The 26,175-nt window shown below is 40.5% G+C and overlaps 1 protein-coding gene across 2 annotated transcripts in view; it reads right to left on the bottom strand.

Annotated features, from left to right (window-relative positions):
• PNISR (PNN interacting serine and arginine rich protein) overlaps nt 1-26,175 on the bottom strand; it is a 32,175-nt gene extending 6,000 nt beyond the window's left edge. Inside the window, exons 1-8 of one of the 2 annotated variants that reach the window (XM_089530692.1) lie at nt 26,075-26,175; nt 11,226-11,332; nt 9,063-9,203; nt 7,829-8,055; nt 4,151-4,337; nt 1,937-2,127; nt 1,409-1,546; nt 32-131 (exon numbers count right to left, since the gene is read on the bottom strand). In XM_089530692.1, coding sequence (XP_089386818.1) covers nt 32-131; nt 1,409-1,546; nt 1,937-2,127; nt 4,151-4,337; nt 7,829-8,055; nt 9,063-9,203; nt 11,226-11,313 — 1,072 coding nt within the window. In that variant the 5' untranslated portion in view covers nt 11,314-11,332; nt 26,075-26,175. Of the gene's footprint in view, nt 1-31; nt 132-1,408; nt 1,547-1,936; nt 2,128-4,150; nt 4,338-7,828; nt 8,056-9,017; nt 9,204-11,225; nt 11,333-26,074 lie in introns of both variants that reach the window. The other variant, XM_089530693.1, reaches the window with a different exon arrangement.

Raw genomic sequence — 26,175 nt, 5'->3', positions numbered from 1 at the left:
TTAATGGAACTGCTAGAAACTCTAAGTGTACCTTTTATTGCTTTACGGTGAACATCTTTAGCCACATAATAAATTTCTTCATTTGTAACATCCAGGAGAATTTCTGTCAGCAGCATTTTTGTCAGCAACATCTGAACAAATGGGAATACAAAAACATGGGTTAATTTTTTTTCTCACCTACACAAGATAATACAGTAACTTTTCACATTAAAAGGCGTAATAGCTCTTTTACCTACAATTATTTTAATCTACTACAGGCTACATGGAACCGACGACATAAAATGGCTTTTATTTCCAGTGACTTATTAATTTTAAATTGCACATATCTGTACATTATGTGAAGCATTAATCAGTAATTCACATTTGCATTTAGTCATGTGAAACAAAATATGAGGGAAAAGAAATTTGGTAAATGAATGAGAAACAAGCATATTTTGTCTTTATCTTTTCTTCGGTATTCAAGGAATATAAGCCAGAAATCAAGAGCTTGAATAAGGAAGAGGCTGACTGGGCACACATAAGCTTTTTTGGCATGGCCAAAGTACCTGCCCCAAGTATAGCCAACATTTCTCTCCTACAAATCAGTCCATTGTCAAATGAGCACTTTATCTATAATATGCTGTTCCATCTTAGTCCACAGGTTTTTCACTAATACTATGCCAAATGTAAAAATCCAGTCTCATCCTTATGTTTTGTTCCAGCCAGCAGCAATTTCCAAAATTGGGAGTTGAGATTGATTACTACCATGTCAGGCTATACATGCAGCTGTTTCCTTTCTGCTTTAACAGCTACAAGCAGTTGTAACTGAAGTATAATAAAAAAAAGTTCACTCAGCCCAGCATGGTTGCCAGCCATCTCCACCACAACAATTTATTCCAAGCAAACAATTGTCCCAAGGAATAAGGCCAAGCTCCAAAGAAAAATTAGAACAGAAGTTCCTTCTGCTTGCTTCAGCCTGCATGGCAGCAAAAACCTGCTCCAAAGGATTTCCCAAACTGCTGAACAGGTTTCTCCAGGAGGCAGAGGTGGTCATTGATTCTGACAGACGGAGCAGGATCCAATGGAGAAACCCCAGTGGATCCTAGCCTTGAGCTACATTACTTTGATTAATCAAAAATCACTACAGTCAACTAATACAGCTATCTCTTGTTCAGTAAAAAGCTTTCTAACCTATGTATAAAACTTTAGATGGCAGCCACCTTACAAAGGAAGAAATACTTCTTAAGATAGCACATGCTACACTATTAACTATTTCAATCATATGGAAATGTAATTAAATCTATAAAATCTGCATGAAAACAATTTATATTTATTTAATAACTAAGATTTATTATTTAAATAATAAATTATTTAAATAGCCAAGCATATAGAGGCAATGCTTATCAAGTGATCACCAAACTATCCATACCATCTGATATTCCTTTTCTTCCTCAGTCATTTCTGGTTCACTCTGCTCATCTTGAGGAGCTGGAGAGGGACTCCTGCTGACTTTTCCACTACTTGTAGCTTCTACATTATCAAAATCTTCATCCTCATCATCACTATCCTATTAAAAAAAAGTAAAGTAAGACTGTATTTAAAATTCCATAAATTAATTTTGGTAAACACAAATGAGGACACACATTCTCTGTACGTATCACCACAGGTCTGGTATCTCTCAGAGCAGGAGTAGGTAACCCGCAATCCCCCCAGATGCTATGTGACTACTAGTCCCATAATCATCCTCTTTTGGGTAAACAGAGCTTGAATTCTAACAACATCTGAAGGTCCATGGGTTTACCACTCTCCTTCAGTGAACTAAAAATAAGCTCAGTTGTCTCTATGACAAATGCAGGAAAAAATTAATATTGACTTTCTAAAGGACACAGTACAATTAAACTAAATATACATTTGTTGTTCAAAAATATAAATCTTAGGAAGGAACATCCCCACTTACAAATTTACTTTTCTGGGGTAACCGAGGCCCATCCTCTTCTCCTGGTTCCGTATGTTCTTTCTTTTCTTTTTTAGATAGCTGAGAACGCTGCTGTTCCATTCTCTCTTTCTCTAGCTTCTTCTGTTTTTCTCTTTCCATTTTTTCTAGGCCCTCGCGAATCCAAGCTGGTAGAGTTCGCCGTTTAACTGCATCTAAAGAATCAGAAAAGATGGCACAATTAGCCCTCCATATCCACAGATTCAATATCCATGGCTTAAAAGTATTTTTATTATCATTTTTTCCCCAAAAAACCAAAGCTTGGTTTTGCTATTTTATGTAAGTGCCATCATTTTGCTACAAGTTGTATATAATGAGACTTCAGCATCCATAGAGTTTGATACCTATAGGAGTTCCTGGAACTAAACCTTAGCAGATACCAGGAACCCTCTGTAATTTACTGTATAGATATCTGGATTTCAAACAAAATTTCCTGAAAATGATGTATTGATGGCACTTATTCCGTCCAGATTGAAAACAATGTACAAAACGAAAAATGATAAATGTTGGAAATGTCAGGAACCTTATGGTAACTTTTACCATATGTGGTGGAAGTGCCAAAAGGCAAATAATTATTGCAAAAGGATAAGTAAACTTATATCAGAAATATTACATATAACAATACCATAAGAGCCAGAAATCATATTATTAAGCATGACACATTTAATAGGAAATATAGAGGGGAAAAGATGCAGAATACAGTCACCCCTCCGTTTTCAGACCTTCCCTGCTAAAACAGAAAGTCGCCAATATTCAAGCCCTATTGGCTTGAATAGTGGCGCCCCCCGCCCCATTTTAAGTCCCTCCGTTTGCCACTCACAAGTAAGCGAGGGACACGGATTTAAAGTCCTTTCAAACAAAGGGAACGACTGTACTATCAACAGCAAGAATGTTGTATGCCAAATATTGAAAAAGACTGATATAGTGCGGCCTTCCCTTACATGGGGATCCGTTCCAGACCTCCTCACGTAAGGGAAAAAATGCATATGTTCAAGCCCCATTAAAAGTAATGGGGCTCGTGCATACAGCACACTCCATTACTTCTTCTGGGGCACAAGAGTTTTTCTGGTGCGGCTTCCAGCATATGTATAACACGGGCGTGCTGTATCACCAACAAATGAAGAATGGCTGATGAAATTAAGGGAAGCAATGAATATAGACATCTTAACTACTTTGTTACAAGAAAAACAACCAGAAGATATAGAAGAGGAATGGTTACCAAGGATAAAACATTGGACAGAAAAATAGCCAGATCTAAAAAAATTATAAATCAGCAAAAGTAAAGTTAAAAAAAAGATCTTAAGTTAGTTTCTCTAAGACTTATAGATAATGGAATATAGAGTACAGAAAACTTTTTGGTTGTAGAAAAAGATCAATGTAAAGAAATAATCAATTACAATTCAAGTAATATTCTAATAAATATATATACTGTATATATGATATGAAGATAATAGATATACTCATTATGGAAATAGATACATGATACTGAAATGACATAGATCAATCTTATATAAAAGTACACAAAAATATTAGATGAACAAGGAATATTAAATATAATAAAAGAATAAATTAGATTAAGATGAATATATAATTGTAATGAAGGTTTAACCATAGACGCTTTGTAGAATATCATTGTAAGAGAAAATCAGGAAAGGTACAAATAAGAAAGGGATTACAACCAGCAAGGAAGTTCTTTTAATGTTTGTGATGACAGAAAGTATATTGTTTTGTGTTAAGATTTTGTGTGGCTTGGATGATGGAATATAAGTTTGTATGTATTTTTAATTTTTGAAATTTAATAAAAAGTAATTTTTAAAAAGTAATTTACTGAACAGATGCCCTTAACAGATAACTGGTTTTCAGTTCATTGCAGCTTTCAAAGTCTCTCTGTTCGGACTAAACTAGACATTGAACCAATAAACATATATATGAGCTAGGCTGCATCTAAGCTCTTATAAAAGGTATGGCAGATAGATGTGCCATTTGAAATTAAAGGAAGGACAACTGGGAAGGAGGAGATGAATCCTTATTCTGCCCATGCTGTCATGGGTATTGTTTTTCTCCTAGTGGGGCTCAGAGACCTCAATCCACTTGCACATTAATCCAACTTCTAAGAAGAGGAACCACCTGGGTCCAAGCTACTAGACAAATATTAAAATGAATATGCTGAAAACATACCAATCTGGGGGGGCTCCTGCTTCACAGGCAAAGTGATAGGAGAACGTTGGCGATCTCTGAATGCAGGCCGTTCCCTTCTGTTTTGGGGGGGTGCAGGAGGTGCTGGAGGCCCCGGAGGCCCTGGTGGACCAGGCTGCCAGTAAGGCGGATGAAACCCACCTTGTGGTGGACCAAAAGTAGCCCCATGCTGAAAGAGTAATGGAGTTCATTTTCCTTCACATCAATGCTATGCCCTCCCTATTTTTTAACATTTTGCTTCTCTTCAAAAAGTAAGCTAGGAAGAACAGGAAGTCACACACATAACCCCACAATCTCTACAAAATGTCTTCTGTTTTCTATTATGAATTTCAAGACTCCACATTTTGAAATGGAAACATTAACTGGGATCCAGGGCTATAAACAGGCACAGTGGGAGTTTTGTCTTTTGAAACTGGGAACAGTAGAGCCCCACTGCATGTTACAAAACTAGTTTCTGAAAGTATGCTCAGTTGAAAAGCAGTTTATAATGCATTCGAGCAACATAATCCCAAAGTACCAATCCAAGAAGTATTTTTGAACCCTAGCTACTTAAAAAAAACCAAAACCCAGATATCAGAATACTGTATTCCTTATGTTTTTATCCTTTCCAATGCAGTTACAAAAAGGAGTCCAAAAATTAAGTCTAACAAACACAATGTATAGTTTTCCTGTAACGAGTGAAGTATCATCCAGTTGTAGCAAGAACCAACCTAACAAGTTTATGTGCTTAAACTCACAGTATCGAACAATTTCCAAGCAAAATATATCTTGAAGACTTAAGTTAGCCAGAGCACATGATCTGTAATCAAAATCATCTGATAGAAAACTGATGAGCTAATCAGTAAAAATTATGTACAGGCATGAGACACAGTTCTTTTTCCTTTCTTTTAGTAAAATATTAATTAACTCAGGACAGCAACATAGGTCACTTTCAAAAAAGGCAGCTGTGTTATAACGTCTTTTTCAGTGTAAAGTAGAAAAATGTTAGGACAGGGCGAATGAAGAGACCCAGGACCTTTGAGATTAAATGGTTTATTTTAAAATGGGTTTTCACAAATATCAATTCATTCCTTCAGATGTGCTGGTAGAATGAACAGAGGCTGCATCTTTCTGCAGAAATAATCCAGGCTGACACCACTTTAACTCAATGCCATGGAATTCTGGGAACTGTAGTTTTGTGAGACATTTAGCCTTCTCTGTAAAAGATCTCTGGTGCCACAACAAACTACAATCCCAGAATTCCATAGCACTGAACCATGGCAGTTAAAATGGTGTCAACATGAATTATGTCTGCCATGTGGATGCACCCTAAGCTAATAACCATGAAAACCCATGATAAAATAAACTTGGTTAGTCTCAAATGTCTCGCTAATTCACTTCACATACAGCCTTTTCCATTTTCCACAGACCAGAGTTGTCAGTCAATATGTTATCAAGCTTTAAAACCTCAATGAAAGCATGCATTTTGAACAAACTCTCTGAAGTTGTTGATGACAGTGCCAAACAGTAAGCCTATTGAAGCCACAGTACCTGGTAGATCAGCTGTTCTGTAATGAGTTTTATTTTATTTTATTCCCCCTCGCCCAACATTTCCTATACTTTAACACATCCAAATTAAATCTGCTAAATTCAAGTTGTAAAATGTATTGTGGACTGCTAGATTTAAGAGCTGAGTTGATTGCAACTGAGAACAGATTATTGTCAGCTTCAATTGCCTTTCTGTTGAGAGGAAAACCACTACAGCTACGGAGCATGCAGATGAAACCAAGCAGGTAATTTGAACTGTAGGCTAAATAGGGATCACTGGGTTGGGAACTGCTGGTGATAGGGGACTAAATGACTCTCCCATGGGATCTTGGAGGGTCAGGACTCTACTTATTTTTTAAAAACTTTGTTTATCTAAGATTGCTTTCTCTATGGTTTGCCTCCCCAACAGGATATTTTAATCAAGAACTGATTAAAACAAAATAAGATAACGCCAGGAAGTCAATGCAGTGAAACTGCCACCTCATATATAGTAGGGCCATTTTTGGTACAATATGTCACTACAGATATAAAAATAAATAAAATGGAGGGAAGGGGTTGAGGGAGGCCCCCTGGAGAGATCACAACAGCCTTGGAGATTACACACTCTACATCAAGTCATAAATTTGTTTCTTTTTTGGGAAAAAATCATACTCTGTACTTGAAGGAACTGATGTTTGCATCCTGCATGGCAATGCCACCTTTAATGACAGACTTATCAATTTGAGTAGTACGCCTTTATGTCTGTTCGAAGATTCAGCTGAACAATCTACCAAATACAATATAGCTTGCAGTGTTTAAGTATTAAAAACAAACCAAGAAGGTTGACACTAAAGTTAAACAAGGCCAGAAAAAGATAATTTTCAATGTCTTATGTGTGAATAGATTTGAAAGGTGAGAAAGGGAGGGGGGAGAAATGAAATAAAACTCCACAACAGTCAAACATCTCCACTAATGATGACTTGTTAGACAAAATGGCTCAAGGATGAATATCAATTACTTCATATTTGACAGCTGAATGCCTGACCATCTCTGAAATGCTACTTTTAATGGAAATTCAGAAAAATGTAGGCATACCTAAGTGGCACTGAAATGAATGGAACTCTTGATACCTAATCTCTTGATTACAACAAAGTGTTGCATTCATAAATGGGCACAAATGCTGTGTGTGCAACCATCCTCTCCATCTTCCTTCAATCTATATGCCCAAAGAAATGTTGCTCCCACCACTAACTGTTGCTCCCTCCACTAAAATGGGGTATTTCTGCATGCAGAGAAGCTCCCTGCATGCACTGGAACTTTCTTGTGTAGGACATACAGCTGAATGTCAGTTATGGGATGGAATTTTGCAGCACTGTAAACTAAAATACAATGATTTCAAAGTGGATTAAACATGTCTTGTTCTGTGCAGGATTTGATTAATTGTTGATCCTTATATTATTCTTTACATTATGGATAGGCACACATCTTTGGCCATGAGCAGATTGGATCCAGACCATGAGTGAATTGGATCCACACCATTTTCTGTAACTGGAAGTGGAATTTCTAACATGAAATCACTTCCAATCACATGACTACTACTTCAGAGTGCCCCCCCCCAAAAAAAAAACCCACCAGCATTTAGGGGCAATAGAGCATTCCCTAAGACTATTTTTTGCTCCCTCCCCCACAAATGTATTCTAGCCAATTCATTTTAAAAGAAATTCTGGTTTGGGGGAGTCTAGACAGCCTGAGGGCCACACATAACATGCACATAGGGACTGTACACAGCCCATGGACTGCACAATTCCCACCCCTGCTTCACATACACTATACATAACTGTTTCCAAGCGTATAAACAGTGGACAAAAAGTCATCTTTATTCAGAGAATCAAACCAGTGAGATGGAAACAATCCATTCAATCATCTGGGCTGTATTCTTAAAAAGACCATTCCTACTTACAATATCTTTTGCTCATACTTTCAAACACTGTCCTCTCAGCTTTACAAAAAGCATATTGCACTGAAGAACAGGGAGCTATTTTAAACACCAAACAATAGACTCTGTTGTAGATTCTGTTGAAAACCGGCACTAGAGGAAGACCTCCATGGAAGGGACTCCACATGTTTACAACACTTAAGCAACAAATGCTTCACCTGATAGTCAAACTGGTTCACTGGCCCCATTGCAAAGTTATCTGGTGGTGGTCCCCCAAAGTTGTGATTATTCTGGTTAAACATATGCCTGTTGTCAGGGGCAAATTCCCCGCTGTCTTGACTGTTACTGTCTTCTGATGGAGGAACAATATCCATTGGCCCTGGGGCTGGAGGAATCCACGGTTGATCTGGAGGTGGATGAGGGGGTTGGTGGGGCATACTCCATTCTGTTTGGATTTAAACACAATTATGTTAACACCACACTTTTAACCAATCTGATTTTCTCTGTTACCTCTCTTTAGATTACCAAGCAGTTGATGCAAAGCAAGCCGTAAGAATAACTACACTAAAACCGTAATACTCATTTCATATTCAGACTATCATTGATACTCTTAAATTTATGTACAATAGCTTATCAGACTATCATATCTACCACTATCAGGAAAATGCTGTGTTGCATCACCTAAAATAAGCTAAGTAGTAATTGTGAACTCATAAAAGACTTGAGGGAAATTAGGGCAGGAAAGAACAGTACTGTCACCAAGAATTCATCCAAATATTCCCCCCAGGTCCTGTTCTTCCCTTGGCATGCATTAGTATCATTGTAATGAGATGGCACCCAAAAAGACAAACTTCAACTACAGATTTCCTCAGACTATAGCCTTTAAATGGCTTAATCAGCAAAACACACTAGATGTGGGACCTGAAAAATCCTTTATGTCTCTTGCTTTGGAACATACACTCCAATATCACGTGGAATGCAAAACTTTAAACAGCTTTCAGGCAAGATTAGCTTCCAGTTTCCTTACAAAGGAGATGAGCAAGATGTAAATCTAGGCTTAAAGCTAAAACCTGTCAGTAAATAAGGCTAACAACTCATCACCTAAGGAAAGCAAGGACTTATACTGACCACCCCTGATTTGTGAAAGTAGTTTAAAGATAACTGCATTTTTAATTTGCAGTAAGTTCTGTTACAGCAGGGATGGACAACTTCCTCTAGGGTGAACACTGTCCATGCTGTTGAGTTTGTGGATGCCCAGGGACTATGTATTTGCAGGTGTGCACACAAAGAAGCCTACGCATACACACACACATCCTTCCACAACACCTACAGTGGATTGCTGAAAGGGAGGTTTGGAAGTGGTAAGATAGAAAAACAGAAAGGAGTATATAAAAAAAAACACCAAACCTGGCTGCCACATTCTGTTGAAGTTTGGATCACTCTGAAAGTTACCATGGTTGTTTGGGCCTGGCTCCATTCCTGGCATCTCCTGGCCATTTGGCATCATCCCTTGCTGATCCACTACACCCTGCTGACCCGATGCTTCCCGCTGTGCAATCCATGCTTGAGCTAATGCAGCCCAGTCAATTTGACCTAGAATTAAAATTAGATTTTTAATTTATAGCTTCCCACAGCAGAATAAGGAAGATGCAATTGTAAAGCCCATGACAACAGCACTCCACATGAAAGTAGTACAGGTTCTCATGCAAATCCCTCACTTAGCACTCACGCTTGGCGTTCTTAACTTGATTTACCCACTGTCCTGTGAGTACAGAGCACCACAGTCTGATTTTTGCCATTTGGCAGAAGTGAAAGGCCACTCCCTTAGAATAACATACTGGGAAGGAGGCAGACCAGCTGGACTACGTACATCCATCCACCAGAGAAAGAGCAATTACAAGAAGCTCCCTCACATCTTGGCAGAAAAACACCTGTAAGAATTTTAGAACTAAGTTTGTTTGTTTCTCCACCCCTCTTCTAATCCCTTCTCCTTTATGTCTTTTACACTGTAGGCCTTAGGGGTATTACTGATGCTTTCAAGCTTGTCTCAGGGTCCTTTTCAGCTAAAGTGTGTGGTTAAAAATTCTTTAAACAATTATAACTGGAAGTACTAACATATTACACAATTACTTTATTGTTTCCCTTATACAGATGAATTGTAATACATCTGTAAATGTTATGGAAGGCAGTTTCATGGCACCTATCCCACAAATAATCACTAGACACAGGCTGCAATCTTTTGAAAATCAACACACAAGTAAACCCCACTGAACAAAGTGCAAGTTCTCAGTCTTAAAATCTAAAACATTTTATCATCAGATGCAGTTGATAAACTAGGCTGTAATGCCATAATGCCAAATGCCAAAATAAATTGTAGCATTGTTTAAGCTGCTAAAATACTCTCTGCTGTTAACAAAGGAATGGGCCAACACAATTACCCACCCACCTGGAAAAGGCTGCAGTCAAGGCCTAAATACAACTGTTAGTCCCCAACTAGTCAACCCATTAAATCAATGGAAACGTGGTGGGTCAACAATAATGTAAATTCCATTGATTCAGTAGGTCTATTTTAGCTGGAACTAAATCAGATTTAGACTTAGATTTTAGTGCACTACTCTTTAGATAGTACTTCTTATATGATTACAATGGTCTCTACAACGATACTTTTTAAAATTTTACTTAATAAAGGAAAAGACAGAGGATAAAGGTCAACACATAGTTCAGAAACTGGAAATCAATGCATTACACTAACTTTAAATTTAAGTCTGAAAGTCTGGACTTCACCTGAGGAAGGATTTCCTTCAGCAATCATGCTTCACCTCTCTATTTTGATCTAATGGATATTCATTGGCCAAGGGCAGACACCGCACTGTACAAAGATTCTAACAATGCTAGTATTTGTAAAAGATGGCTGAGTCTTAATAAGTTTAACCCAAGGATTTAATAAGGTTCAGAACTGTTCAAAGTCAACTCTGGTTATTTTGGGGGGTCAGTTTTTAACTTGTATGTTTGTTTGCTGTTGTTTGTTGTTCTCTTTTTTAAATACTGCATTGAATTTAATACTTTTTTAAGGAGGGGAGGGTACCAGGGATTTTATATGTTTTGTATTTTTAACTTTGTTAGCCGCCCCAATTGTTCTCAGAGGGGTGGGATACAAATAAATTTTATTATTATTGTTATTATTATTATTATTATTATTAGTAGTAGTAGTAGTAGTAGTAAAAGACCTCATGCTTTAGAACAATGATTCCCAAACTGTGCCCTTTAAGAGATTTTGGACTTCAGCTTCCAGAAGCCTCAGCCATGTTCGCCAATAGTCTGGGATTCCGGGAGCTGAAATCCAAAACCCCTTAAAGAGCACAGTTGGGGACCACTGCTTTAGAAGAATAATTTTAACAGACTACAAGTGATTCCCTACCTGAATGCAGCAAGATAAAAATCAAAAGGTGGAAAACACTGAGATTAGCTATAGGCTTTTTTATGATGGTGTATTTTTAGTTCATCAGTGCAAATTTTTCAAGACAGATGAGAGAATAATGCCCTAGATTAATTCCTAACACTCAGGTTACTATGTTGGCTTTTGTCTTGTAAGCACCATTTCAGCTGTTTACTTACTTGGATCTTGCTGGTGCTGAAAGGACTGCATCCATTGCTGCTGGTTCAAAGGCCACTGTTGCCAAGGCTGCCCACCTTGATCCCACATCTTTAGTTCTTTATATATTCTATATTTAATCAAAAATAACATTAAATATTTGAGTTGAAGCTTCATGTGTTCTGCAGCATTCAAATCTACACAGCAACATTTACACCATTCAAAAGGCACTCAGGCTATAAACAAGTTACATTTCCTCAATTATTACTTTAAAAAGGCTTCATACTATATCCCTTTTGTCCAAAATTCCCAGTAGCATCCAAAAGCACTTATATTCTTAAACAACTTAAGATGTAGGACTGCCATTAGGAGAACAGCAAAGTCCAGTGTATTTATAGAACTGCACACTTTCAACACCCTGGTAATTTTAGAAATCAAGTGGATAATATTACCTAACTATCCACAGGTCTTCCTGTCTGAATCAATAAAACTGAGAAAGTTTCATGCAAGACAATAAAAAGCACATTAGAGGGAAAATACATTATGCTGTAATTATTACTAAAACAACTGTCAAACTGTAAGTAACACTTTTCAGTTTAAAGAAACCCTACGTTGTGAAAGAACTCCCCAAAAGACACAGAGAAAGTTACCTCACTGATCATCATCCGGCAAGAAATGTTTTCTCAAAACATACTGAGTAATTCGAAAGAACAGTGTAAAAGTAAAGCTGTAATTGGTTTTGCACCATCCCTTTTGAATCACTCTGTACTTTTGACTTTCAGAGAACTAAAAACAAAATGAACTGAAGCAACAGGATGGCCAATCTTAATCCTGGTCACGATACTCTGGACTCTGGAGTATTTTGTCTGTCAAGCTGCCCCATCTTTCCCCCTTTACTTACAATTTCTGCAGGTATGGCAGGCGACTGTCTACACATGCCCTCGTACCAGCTGCTCCCTCAGAGGCCAGAAATGAGGGGCTCAATGTTAATCATACGACTGAGCACCTCATTCTGACCACAGGGGAGCAACCTGAGCTGGTGGCAATGGATGGCGCAGCAGGACGCTGTATAGGCAGTTGCCTGAGATTGCTGCAGAGTGCTTTGGATCTTCCCAGAAGATCTGAAACAAAACACAAGTCTTTTACATTCAAGATAAGGGAACAATCGTCCCAATTCCCTGTGGAACTGTCCTTCCCATATTTAGACAGTCCTTAGTCAAACTGGGCCTTTGGCCCTGCATCATCTGGAGAGGGCGATGCGAGGGGGGTGCACTGCAAATGGCTCATGTAAAACTCCCCATGAAGAGAACACTTTAAAGTCCAGCCAGAAGGGGGAAGTTAGCATGAGGTTACAGGTTGTTATCTCTTTGCACTGCAAGTTCAACGGCAGTAACCACCATGTAAAATACCACAGCAGGCATCCCAACATACAGGCAAAAGTTGCACAGAATAACCTCTGTTTCAATAAATACGTTAGCAAGAGTTACTCTGTGAGTGCCATGAGAAAGATTATAGAAGCCTGTGTTGTCAATTTCACAAACAAATTAATAAAACAAGAAGGAACATGTTGGATTCACAGTCATAAACCAAGCAAATACATGCTATACAGTACTGGTGAAATATTTACCGCTACCAACCCCATTATCCTCCATTCATTTATTGTACAGTTTTGTATTGCCTCTGGGAGAAACACAAGATTTAATGAATTTCAAAAGGAAGGAAGCTCCAGATCTGGGAATGCTACTTTTACTGATAAGTAGAAGGCACCACTGAAAGGAAATTAAAGGAATAAAACAGAAGTGCAAAAGGGATCACATCAGGCCCATTTTAGAAACAGGGATCTCCAACTGAAAGTATCTGTTGCATTCAGGAATACCAAGCACATATCCAGCAAAAGTTATTTACGACTGCTGTAAGATCACTATAAATCCCCAGATTCATTCTAACCAAGATGCCTAAGAGCAGTATCACTCCCCCCAAAAGACAAATTTTGATACTCTTTACTCAGTCTGGAACAACAAAACATCACATGGATACTCTGAAACAGCTCTGTCAGTTTCTAAAACAATAGTTCTTCTATACCCAACTGAATGTGTGACTCAGCTTAAAAAAGAAAACAATTGCTAACTGAAAAGCTTAGAAAAAACATTTTAAGAAATATGTTTTGCATGCTCACAAATACAGAAATCTCTGGAATGATAAAACATGACTGCATTTCTTAAAATTCTATACATGTGGTCATTAGCAGCGAAAACTACTTGAAGAAATAGCGTTCCATGTTTCAGTATGAACTGGATGAACCAGCTGTTCCATGCCAGTCTACTGGCCACAGAGATCATCATCTGAAGCTCTTCCCAGATAACCTTAATGTCTAAAGCAAGGTAATGGCAACCATGGAGAGAAGCTTTTTAATAAGCGTGTAGGCATCTCCCTGTGGAATGTAATCCCCAAGGCAACTCACCTAGTGCAGCCATTTCACTCCATAGGCCTTTTAATCCTTTGTTCAGTGCTAAGTGGTTTATTATCCTCTGAGCTTTTATTTGCTATATTTTGCCAGTTTCACAATGTTGTTGTTGTTAACTACCTGAATCGCCCTTAACCCATGGCGATCCTGTGGATGAGACATCTCCAAGACCCAGTCCTCCACTGCTCTGCTTAGTTCCTGCAAACTCATACCTGTGATCTCCTTAACAGAGTCCACTCATCTAGCATTCAGCCTTCTTCTCTTTCTACTTCCCTCACATTTCCTAGCATTATTGTTCTTTTCCAATAAGTCGTGCCTTCTCATGATGTGGCCAAAGTTCTGTCATCTTGGCTTCCAGGGAGATTTCTGGCTTGATCTGCTCAAGGACCCGTTTGTTTATCTTATCTGGATTATCTGGACCCATTTCAAACTGGCTTTCGGGCGGGTTACGGGGTTGAGACGGCCATGGTCGCCTTGGTCGATGATCTCCGTCTGGGCATCGACGGGGGAAGCGTGTCCCTGTTGGTTCTCTTGGACATCTCAGCGGCTTTCGATACCATAGACCATGGTATCCTTCTGGGGCGCCTGGCAGAGGTGGGAATCGGGAGCACTGCGCTCCAGTGGTTCCGCTCCTACCTCTCCGGGAGGTTTCAGATGGTGCAGCTGGGAGACGTGTGCTCCGATGAGAGGGCCCTTAAATCTGGGGTCCCTCAAGGAGCCATTCTGTCTCCCATGCTATTTAACATTTACATGAAACCGCTGGGAGAGATCATCCGGAGACATGGGGCGCGGGGTTATCAGTACGCTGATGACACCCAAATAATCTTCTCTATGTCTCCGACTGATGCAGTGACTGAGGATGGCGTCTCTCCTCTCGCGGCCTGTCTGGAGTCAGTAATGGGCTGGATGAGGGAAAACCGACTCAAGCTGAATCCAGAGAAAACGGAGGTACTTGTGATAGGTTCCCCTGGCCCAGGAATGGCGGTGGTTCCACCCGTCCTGAACGGGGTCACGCTCCCTGTGAAGGACTCCGTGCGCAGTCTGGGGGTGCTTCTTGACTCGTCGCTTCACCTGACTGCTCAGGTGAATGCGACGGTGAAGAGCACCTGCCATCAGCTTCGGCTTATTCGCCAGCTGCGCCCATACCTGGCCCAAAGGGACCTTGAAACTGTGGTACATGCCCTGGTAACCTCGAGATTGGATTTCTGCAATGGACTCTACATGGGACAGCCCTTGTACCAAACCCGGAAGCTTCAAATGGTGCAGAACATGGCTGCAAGGCTGGTCACTGGCACGTCCAGGGCCAGCCATATAACACCGGTTTTAAAAAACCTCCATTGGCTGCCCATTCGCTTCCGGGCGCAATACAAGGTGCTGGTAATGACCTATAAAGTCCTAAATGGCTTGGGCCTAGGATACCTGAAGGACCGCCTCTCCCCATACATTCCGCCTCGCACCCTCAGAACATCTGGGCAGCAACTCCTTAGGGTTCCTGGGGCGAGGTTATCCTCCACTTCTAGGAGGTCTTTCTCCATCGCCGCCCCGGCCCTTTGGAACACGCTGCCCATAGAGCTCCGCTCAGTTACCTCCCTGGCCCAATTCAAACGGGAGTTGAAGACTTACCTGTTTAAAATCGCATTCCCCGATTAAGTCCTATAGGCCCCCCGCCGCAAAGGCCGCACAGGCAATGGTTGCTAACCCGGGGGCATTTGTTGTTGTTTTATTTTTATTTTTATTTTATCATGAAGTGTATTGATGTAACTTGTAATATGGTTTTATTGGAATTTCTATGTATTTTTAAATGCTGTAAACCGCCCTGATCTTACGGAAGGGCGGTATACAAATAAAACATTTATTTATTATTATTTATTATTTCTGGCTGTCCATGGGATCCTTAGCACTCTTCTTCAGCACCACATCTCAAATAAGTTGATTTTCCTCCTATCCTCTTTCTTAACTGTTCAGCTCTCACAACCATACATAGCAATAGGGAAAAGAATGGCTTGTACAATTCTAACCTTTGTGAACAGTTTTATATCTATGCATTTTAGAATCTTTTCTAGTTCTTGCATAGTCACTTTCCACATTCCTAATCTTCTTTGGATTTCCTGACTGCAATCCCTATTTCTATCAATGTTTGAACTTGGGTATGAGAACTCTTTTACTACTTCTATTTCTTCATTGTCTAGGTTGAATTTGTCTAGATTTTCCATTGTCATTATTTTAGTTTTCCTTATGTTTAACAGTAGGCCTGCCCTTGCACTTTCTTTGCACTTTCAATGCTGCTGCCCCATTATTTATTATTTGAATTTATTTTTATTATCCCCATCATCATCATCACCATCATCATCATCATCATCATCATCATGTAAAGTGCCATGGAAATGTTATCTGGTGTTGAAGGTACATAAAATACATCTTAGAAATGATTCAATTTAAAAAAATGGATACAAGACCCACAAAAAATTTTTTAAAGGTGCTAGTGCTGTACCACAAATGAACACTCACAACTTCATGTACTGTTGTTGTTTTTTTTAAAAAAAAAACCCAGTAGTCTATAGCAGTTTAAACTTGCACAAAAGCTATTGGGGCTGCAACAGTCAAAAGTCTGAGAAAATAGTCAACAATGAGAGATGACAGAAACTGCAGGCCAACATCTGGTGGGCTACAATTTGCCCACTCCAGCCTACGCTATTAGGCAAATGTAAAATGTAAACAAGTATACATGATCAGTTGGATCTACCAGGCCAGTTAATTGGAGAATGTAATTTACTGGACTATTGCTGCCCTTAGTGCCCCTCATAAAGTCTGTATAGTGTCTGTCTTCTATCCTGTTCCCAGCATGTAACTTAAAAGAACAGCATGTTTTTTCTAATACCATTAGGTTTAAAATCTAGAAATGAAGTAGCACCCTAATTATTCATACATTTAGACTTGTTCAGATACTCACTACTGCAGTTTGAGATTTTTTTAAAAAAAAAACTTTTAAAGAAACAGAAACTGCAGCTAATAGTTCTTAGACATAGATGAAAAGCTACTTCGCTGTCTATTTGCATGCACAGGTTAAATCTCCCTTATCCAGAATTCCTAGATCCAAAATATCCCATAAACCAAATATTTTTTCAGAAGTGGCTGAGATAGTGACCCCTTTGCTTTCTGATGGTCAAGTATACATAAATTTTGTTTCAGGCACAAATATATTTAAAATACTGTATAAAATAATGTGTATATTAAAGATAAATATTGTGTTTAGATTTGGGTCCCATCTCCTAGACATATCTTATTATGTACATACAGTCCGCCCTTAGCTTACGCGGGGGATCCTTCCGGATCCCCCCAGTGTAAGCCAAATACCGCGCAAGTGAATGAGGTTCGTGCATGTGGTGGTGCGGCAGCGCACACTCCATTCAGATGAATGGGACGTGCCGCTCCTTGCGCCTCCGTATGACATAGGTGCATGCAAATACAAGTATTCTGAAATTCAACAAAATTCAAAACACTTCTGGTCCAAGCATTTCAGATAAGAAAGACTCAAACCTATCTTTTTAAAAATGTTACACTAGAAGTTTTAAGTTTTTTCTTCAACATTATTACTGTATTTCATATATTAGAAACTTTGTTGGTTCAGATAATTTCTAAAGATATTCTAGCTACCATTGTAACATAACTATAAAACTTCAGTCTACTTAACTTTTAACTCTTTTCCTTAAAAAAAGAAGTTTCCTAAATGGGATATTTTCCAGTTGTTTTTAGAATCATAGAATTGTAGAGTTGGAAGAGACCACAAGGGCCATCCAGTCAAACCCCCCCCGCCATGCAGGAACTCTCAATCAAAGCATCCCCAAAAGATGGCCATCCAGCCTCTGTTTAAAGACCTCCAAGGAAGGAGACTCCACCATCCTCCAAGGGAGTTTGTTCCACTGTCGAACAGCCCTTACTGTCAGGAGGTTCCTCCTAATGTTGAGGTGGAATCTCTTTTCCTGGAGCTTGCATCCATTGCTCTGGGTCCTAGTCTCTGGAGCAGCAGAAAACAAGCTTGCTCCCTCCTCAATATGACATCCCTTCACATTCTTAAACAGGGCTATCATATCACCTCTTAACCTTCTCTTCTCCAGGCTAAACATCCCCAGCTCCCTAAATCGTTCCTCGTAGCGCATGGCTTCCAGACCGTTCACCATTTCTGGTGTACTTCTCCTTTCTCTTTTTGCAGGAAAGTACCTAAACACAAGATGATTTGGCATCCCCACCTTCTGTTTTTGCTGTATAGCAGGGTGGGCAACTGTGGACCACATTAACCCCAAGTAGACCCTGGAAGGCCACACCTGCTCCTGCAACACTGATGGAAATACCACAAATCAAAATACAAAATTGCCCTCTAACACTTCTAGGACATATGGGGGCATTTTCATGTTTTAGGTTTCAAAAAAAGGCCAATCCTGTCCCTAAATTGGCTGTTGCCACCCACAAAATGTGTGGAAATGTACCCCATCTCTCTAGTAGACATTTTGGAGCATTTCAGCGCAAATAAATATTTTTGAACATTTTTACTAAATTTGTTTTTGACTCATAGGAGGCCTCCAAATGTGGTGGAAAACGAACGTTGGCACTTACCCATGATACGTTCATTTCCAGCAGACAAGGGTCCTAACATCCTGTATTCTGGGTTAGCTCCTCCCAATTTGCTCCTGTAGGCAGGGACAATAGAACAAAGACCGGCCCCCTATATAGCCCCCCTGGGCCTCAGTTCCTTGATTTTACTTTACTACTCGCTTAGCTTGTTATTGGCTTGTTAATGTCATCCGCACCCACCTATGGTGCACCTGCGGGCATGTTGCCAGGGGGGGGGGAGATCTGGGAAAGCCTATGGGCCTCCGTTTTGCCCACCCCTGCTTTATATTATTTCCAGGGTGAAAAGAGCCACACACTAATCTAAGGGATAGTTAGTTTCCTTTTGATAAAGAGTTAAAGTGCAGTACTCACACTGACCTGTGGATAAGTCAACCCAAGTTTCTGGCATCAATTTTTTTACGTACATTTCTAGACTTATGCATGCGTATATACAGACTCAACAACCATGTAACTGTCTCATATTCACATCTGCAGTTGTGGCAATGGTGCCACAACTGCAAATGCCCATGAAATCCATCTTAAAAGCCAGTAAGCCAGTAAGCCAGTAAGAGTTTTAAGGTAATGGCAAGCAGGCATTGCAGGATGATGTGAACAGTTCCATTCAGGAAGATGTGAACAGTTCACGGTGCAAGGAAGAGTTGCAACCAAACCCTGCAGGCATCCCTGCCACTATTCCTCAAAACCAGATAGATGGCTGACCGGCTTTTAAGGTGAAATATCAAATCCAATCACTGGATTCCTTGCTTGCACAAGCATTTGCATGACTTCATACAACTCTTGGCTTCATGATGAGAGATTCTGCTTCTACTAGCTGTTCCACAAACATCTAGACAGCTCTCAGTTGATCTTGCAATTAGTATCATAACACCAACAGCTACCATTACATTAAATACCACCCAATGGTTTCACAAGTGAAATGACCCACTTTTTCTCATTTGTTTTCACATGATGTGATCTGTTTTCCTTCTAAGGAAATCTTAGAATCTGCATCCCTTCATATGTTGTAGACACTTAGCAACTGGAGCTTTCAGTACTGAACTTATTATACACACATTAACATGTCAACACACCCTGATGCATGTAGGTCTCACAACACTGATGGGAATACAACAAAGAGGATAAAGATTGGGTTGCAATTACATGTATGTTGTTAGTACAACAGCACATATACATTCCTATGTACAACACCAAAGGCTTCAAAGGAGTCTCTTCCTCAAATGAACAAGTGCAGTGAGTGACTGAAGAGTAAGCCTTCCCTCAGTGCTGGCCCTAAGGAGGTTCGCCTGGCATCTACCTTAATCACTTCTACACCAGGGATAGACTTTATTTTCTCTGACTTGTTAATTGTCTGTGCAATTGAGCAATTGCAAAATTGTTCAAAATTGTGCAAAGGAACAATTGCTGGATATGTAATGGGAAGATAGGAACCATGTGGTGGCAATGTGATAAAGTACAAACTTACTGGGAAAATATACATAACACAATCCAGGAATTATTGGAAAACCTGGAGCTGGAGGGCAAGTGGGTTCAGGGACAATTTCCTTCCTATGCCTACAAGTATGAGATGGTTTTAAATTACTTCAGAAAAGATATACAGTGGTACCCCGGGATACGAATTGATCGCGTTACGAAATTTCCGGGGTACGAAAAAGTTAGATTGGAAAAAACTGTTCCGGGTAACGAAAGATTTTTCGGGTTACGAAATTCATTTCGGCGCGAAATTCAAATGTGAAGCGCGGCTAGCGGCTTTCCAGCGCTAACGGAAAGCCTTTTCGGGTTGCGAAATGTATCGGGTTACGAACGGCGCCGCGGAACGAATTAATTTCGTAACCCGAGGTAGCACTGTACTTTACATCAATTTCCTTATTTTAATGAATATTTTAATTAATAGCATATTTGGTCTACCGCAATGTTCCCTACGAAATTTTTACACTCAACAAACACAAACCAGCAGGTGCTAAAAAAGTCAGTTCCCTGGTTCAAATCTCGCAGCCAAGAACTTGGTGCATAGTACAAATCCAGATTTTTTTTATCCATGGATTCAAGCATCCACACCTTGAAAATATTCCCCAAATATGTACTGTATACACTCGACTATAAGTCAACCTCATGTATAAGTCGAGGGCAGGTTTTGGGGACAAAATTATGGATTTTGCCATGACCCATGGATAAGTCAAGGGTAAAACTTGGAGGCTCCTCGAACCAAACTCCAGTGGATACCAAGGGCACACTGTATTAGGCAAAGTATAGCCTTCTCTCCTGTCCAGTGCTCCTCTTCAATGTCAGAACAATGCTCCCCTGTATTACAAAAATCCAGCAGGAAGAATTACTGGGGCATTGTATGCAAAGCCACTTGAAGACTGAAGTAACCTACCTGAAACCTTAATTCCCCCTGCCCCCCAAACACACTTCGGGCACACAATCTGATACTGATATTTTGAGGACAAATAATCAGAATGTTTCACTTGGTACACATGTTTTTCTAGCATGATACTTCTGCTTGCAAACATATCTCCTTTCATGTATCTCCCTTTTATTTATTTTATTTATACCCCACCCTTCTTTCATCTTGAAATTCATGGTGAAGCACAAGAGGTTCCCAAATTATCTCTTCTTCGTGTGCTAATGAATCCCAGGCCTGTTGAACTTCAGCAAAGTGGCTATGTCGTGTGTCCTCAGATCATGATGAGATGCAAGACTCATTTGGGGTTGCTGTAAAGACCATCAACATGCTGCAATCTTGTTATCAGATATGCCCTTGCGCACAATTCGCGTGGTCAAAATGCAATTTTCAACAAGAATACCACTTGTACAAAAATGATGAAATTACCAACTGTCTTAGAAGCCAAATCAGGATACTGCTATAATGTCATTATACAGGTTGAGCTTCCCTTATTTGGAATTCCAAAATCCAAAGTGGGTGGCTGAGATAGTGACATGTTTGACTTCTGATAGCTCAGTGTACAAACTTTGTTTCATGCCCAAAGTTATTAAGAATATTGTATAAAATTACCTTCAGATAATGTGTATAAGGTGTATACGAAACATATATGAATATTGTCTTTAGACTTGGGTACCATTTCCAAGATACATCTCATTATCTATGTATATGCAAATACAGGTATTCCAAAATCCAAAGCACTTCTGATCCCACACATTTCAGATAAGGGAGGCACAAAATGTAATTGTGACTTCGTTTCATAGTACACATTTGTATGTACAATGCTGTTCCTGGGTATTTGGGCTGCAAATCTTAGGACTGTGCTAAATTGATACCATAACAGTAAATTAAACAGGATAATGTTCTTGCCCATTTCCACTACACATAACTGAATAAAAACTGTGTAGAGTACTTCCACACAAATATTAATAGGATATTCACATATTGAACTCCTAATGCTATTTCAGCTTCTATTTCCCTCAACTTATATGGGGCTAAATTGAATTAACTGGTGTGTCTCTCTAACTACAGAACCAAAAACCACATTTATCTTTGCTTTAAAAGGGCTAGGGAAGAACTTGGTATCACTGTCAGATCTTAAAATAAACAGGAATATTCCAGCTGCAAGCTGTGAACAGAGATCAAAAACCTATTAAGATTCCTAGTTACTGGCATCAATTTTTAGATATTTAGGTCTCAAAGAACTAGGTCTTTAAACAACCCCACTTTGCTAAATCTCAGGAAACCTGCCACACTATTTCAGTTCTAGATTTTTAGAAAATCATGTTATTAAAGCCCAAAAGTTCAATAGTGTAAGAAATGGAAAATCAAACATATTGACGCCTCAGACCATTGCCATGGGAGCAATCAGAAGATACGATACTGGCTGCTTTACTATGAAACATTTTCGATGAAGAGATAATCTTCAGGCATGCAACCATAAACAAAGAAACCCCTAAGTACAACTATGAAATGCCAAAGATCTCATTGGTACATCAACGGACTGCATATATTCTGTATACATAGCCTAACAACCAGTATTCTGTAGCGGACAGAATGAGGAAAGCATTTGGTTCATTCCTTCATGACCCTTAGAAATAAATCCTTAGATTCATCTGTCTTCAAGCCTTACCTACTTCAGAGAACTGATATAAGGGCAAAGCAGGAAAAATCCTATGAATGGTGGCCCAAGCTCGTTGGAAGAAGGATGTGGGAAGTACAATAATTACACAGTGCAAAGTCAATCATTTAAGCAATATGCACACAGTGTATTCCTCTAACCCAATGCTTCGTAAGATATATAATATAGAGGACTGGCAGGGTCCATCCCTTCCCCTCATGTACCAGGACTGACATATTTGTATGCACTGACTACAACAATTTCTTTCATTCCTGGAAAACTGTCAGGGACTGGCAGCCCATAGCTCACAGACTGGTACTGATCCAGATACAACCACCGAGTAGCACTCCTCTAACCTTTATGAAATTATTGAACCTGTCAGTAATAAGTTTTTCAAATAAACTTCACGTATTAATCTAATCAAGGCATCTCTGAATCTGTTTAAGAACCAAAAGTTACAGAAATAGTTAAAACAACAAAACAGCCTCTGAATTCCCACTAGGTATTTCTCTGAGAAACACTGGAAGAAAATGAAAATTACACTATGAGGAGCTCATGGGGATGCCTTGAATGCTTCTGGGCTGAATTATATGGTACTTGTTTGTACCCAACAACATCTCTGCAAATAGTCTACAATGGTCACTAGCCCTCAAAAATTATTAGACTCCTGTCTGCACACAAGAAACAAACATGTACCAATAATCTAGCCTGTGAGGGGGAAATATCCATACACAAGCAACTAGGCAAGTGGTTTCTTATGAACATGGAAACACACGCTACAATCAATCCAGTATAACTTCCTAGAAGTGTTGGTATCACTCACTTGGCACAAATGATGAAAAACTCCCCAGCTACAGCATACTGGGATTCTGTAATTCTGTACAACCCTTCAGTGGGATACCAATGTGTATTGCTGGCAGTCAGAATACTACTCTCCCTTTAAATATAAATAAACTTAAGAACACTCCTGTCAAACCAGAGTAAAGATCTATATCATCTAGTCCAGGATCCTGCCCCCTTCATATACTCAGCTTGATCCTTCTTATAAGCTGCTAACTGTGCTGTGGAGAGAACACCTCTTCCTTGCCAGTGCCTTAATTGGGATTTCAGTCCGCAAAGATATCTTGCAGCACCTTTGATACTAACTGTGCAAAAGAAGTTGCAGCACAAGCTTTTGTAAATGTGGTCTATTTCCTCAGATGCATGGAGTGACCTGACTAGGACAGTGGTGCTGTCTGACTCAATCAAGAAGAGCACAGCCCTGAGTCCACAAGACCTGATGACAGGGTGACTTGGAGGCCTCTCATTCATAGGGCCTCCATAAATCAAAGCTGACTTGACAGCAGTCAGTAACAATTAGCAGCAGCAACCACCTCTCTGACTAATCAATCTGCAAAGGGATCTTGTAGCACCTCTGATACCAACTGAAAGAGAAAAGTTGATTGCATGAGCTGTTGTAGATCCATGGGGTAAGAGTGGAATGTCCAGGCAAACATACAAGTAGGCTGTGTATGGAAACATTCATAAGACTCTTTGACTAAGATTGCTATTATATGCATGTTTAGTCAGAAATGTTGTTGCTGCTGCTGTGTGCCTTCAAATCATTTCTGACTTATGGCAACCCTAAGACGAACCTGTCATAGGGTTTTCTTAGCAAGATTTGTTCACAGATTTGCCATTGCCTTCCCCTCAGGAAGCTGAGAGAGTGTGACTTGCCCAAGGTCACCCACTGGGTTTACATGGCTGAGTAGGAAATCGAATTTTGTTCTCCAGAGTTGTAGTCCAACACTTAAACCAGTGCACCATGCTGACTCTCACACAGAAAGACTCCTATGAGCATTCCCACACAGCCTGCTTATCTGGCTCAGGTCCTGGCTATTTGGCAAACCGTATTTCCCTATAACATAAATAATAAATAAATTAAAAATTTATTTCTATCCTGCTTTTTGCCAGGCAATCAAAGCGGTGTACAACAGGTTAAAATACATCCATATATACATATATGTGGATATATGCATATGTATGAGCCGGCCTGAGCCTGACATCATCAAGAGAGGCCCTTCTCTTTGTCCTAATACTGTCACAAGCATGACTGGCGGGGAAGCAAGAGAGTCTTCTCGGTGGCTTCCCAGGGAGGCCTGAAAGGCCCTGTCCTTGCTGTCCTTCCGCCACAGGCATTTAAAACAGAAGGTTTTTAAAGCATGGGCTGGATTGTTGTATTGCTTTAAAGTATTGTTAATGTTTTTACTGTTTACCTGTATTTTATTAACATATTATTATTATTATTAACCTTTATTTATAAAGCGCTGTAAATTTGTTTTAATATTGTTTTAATATTGTGACAATTTAAATCTATTTCAGTGTTCCATTTCTGTATGATTTTGGCAGGTTACAGACCGCCAAGAATACGTATGGAATACATATTAGGGTTAGGAAGGGGCGGTGCATGTTGTACGTATGGAATACGTACCCCCTAACCCTAGTACGTATTCCATACGTACAACATGGCGGCGCCCCTTCCACACGGGGGCCGCCATGTTTACGTATCGGACGCATAGCGTTGAGACGTGTCACGGCGTCTATGACGTTGCGAATGCGCCAGCGGCGCCTCGCGACATCACAGAGGCGCCGCAAGAAGGAGCTCCATTTTGGAGCTCCTTTTTTGCTCCGCGCGGGAGCCGTGCGGTGTGGCTGCTGTGGCTCCCGCACGGAGCAAACGGCGGTGGCGGCAGACCGCCTCAAAGCGGCGGTCTATAACTCGCCTTTGTTTTGCTTTTTAATGTTGTGAGCCACCCTGAGTCCCAGTTTTGGGGAAAGGGCAGGATCCATAGTTTTTTGTGGGTTTGGGGGGCTATGAGGCTGTGTTCTGGAAGAATTTATTCCTAACATTTCACCATTAGCTGTGGCTGGCATCTTCAGAGGACGCTGGCATGGAGGGGAGTGGGGTATGTATGTATATATATGTGAGTGTGTGTGTGTGTATACACTGATGGTTGAGGGAAGCACTTTGCATGTTAATCTGCGTATTGTTCTGTTGTTGAATAGCAAGGCCTCAGGGCTTCTAATTAATTAAAGCAGGCAATGGATCATTAATTAAGACATCCTTGCCATTTAACAATACACAGAACACTACACAGATTGACATGCAAATCGCTTCCTCACAACGGACAGTGTGTGTGTGTGTCTGTGTACAGATATACATCCCACTCTCTTCCATGCCAGCATTCTCTGGAGATGCCAGCCACAGATGCTGGTGAAACCTCAGGAAGAAACTCTTCTAGAACATGGCCACATACATAGCCTGGAAAACCCACAAGCAGGGGCTTCCCTATCCCTAGACTGCGCCGGAAGTAACGCCTGCCCGCCTCGCGCCCAACTGCGCCAGAACCCTCTCTCTCTATTATCCCTCCGAACCTTGCGGGCAGCAGCGGCGGCGCATGCGCACTAGAGTCCCCGAATGGACCCAGTCCGAACCCTCCTCGGTACTGGCGAGCGTGTGGCGCATGCGCACAAAGGAGTGTTGGGGGCCATCGAGGAGTGTGCCCCCGATCGTTACAGAAAGGGGGAGGAGTCACCCACCCGCCTCCTTCCGCGGCCATTCCTCACGTCCGCGGCCTCTCCGCCGCCGCCCCCCCCCAAAATCCGCCCCCTCAGACTACAGCGCCCAGCCCTCCGAGGGCTTTATCCTCGCCCGGCCATCGCAGGGACCGAGACTCACCTTCGCCGCCCGCTTTCCCTTCCCCACAAGCGGCGGCACTGCGGCTGCCTCCCCGGTCTCCCCCAGTCTCCCTTTCGCGAACCACACAAAATGGCGTCCGC

The sequence above is a fragment of the Sceloporus occidentalis genome, unplaced genomic scaffold (assembly GCF_023333645.1).
Source record: "Sceloporus occidentalis isolate IW3139 unplaced genomic scaffold, rSceOcc1.0.p SCAF_6, whole genome shotgun sequence".
Classification (NCBI taxonomy): domain Eukaryota; kingdom Metazoa; phylum Chordata; class Lepidosauria; order Squamata; family Phrynosomatidae; genus Sceloporus; species Sceloporus occidentalis.
Note: the sequence above shows the minus strand (reverse complement) of the source record. Positions and strands in the feature narration are given on the sequence as shown.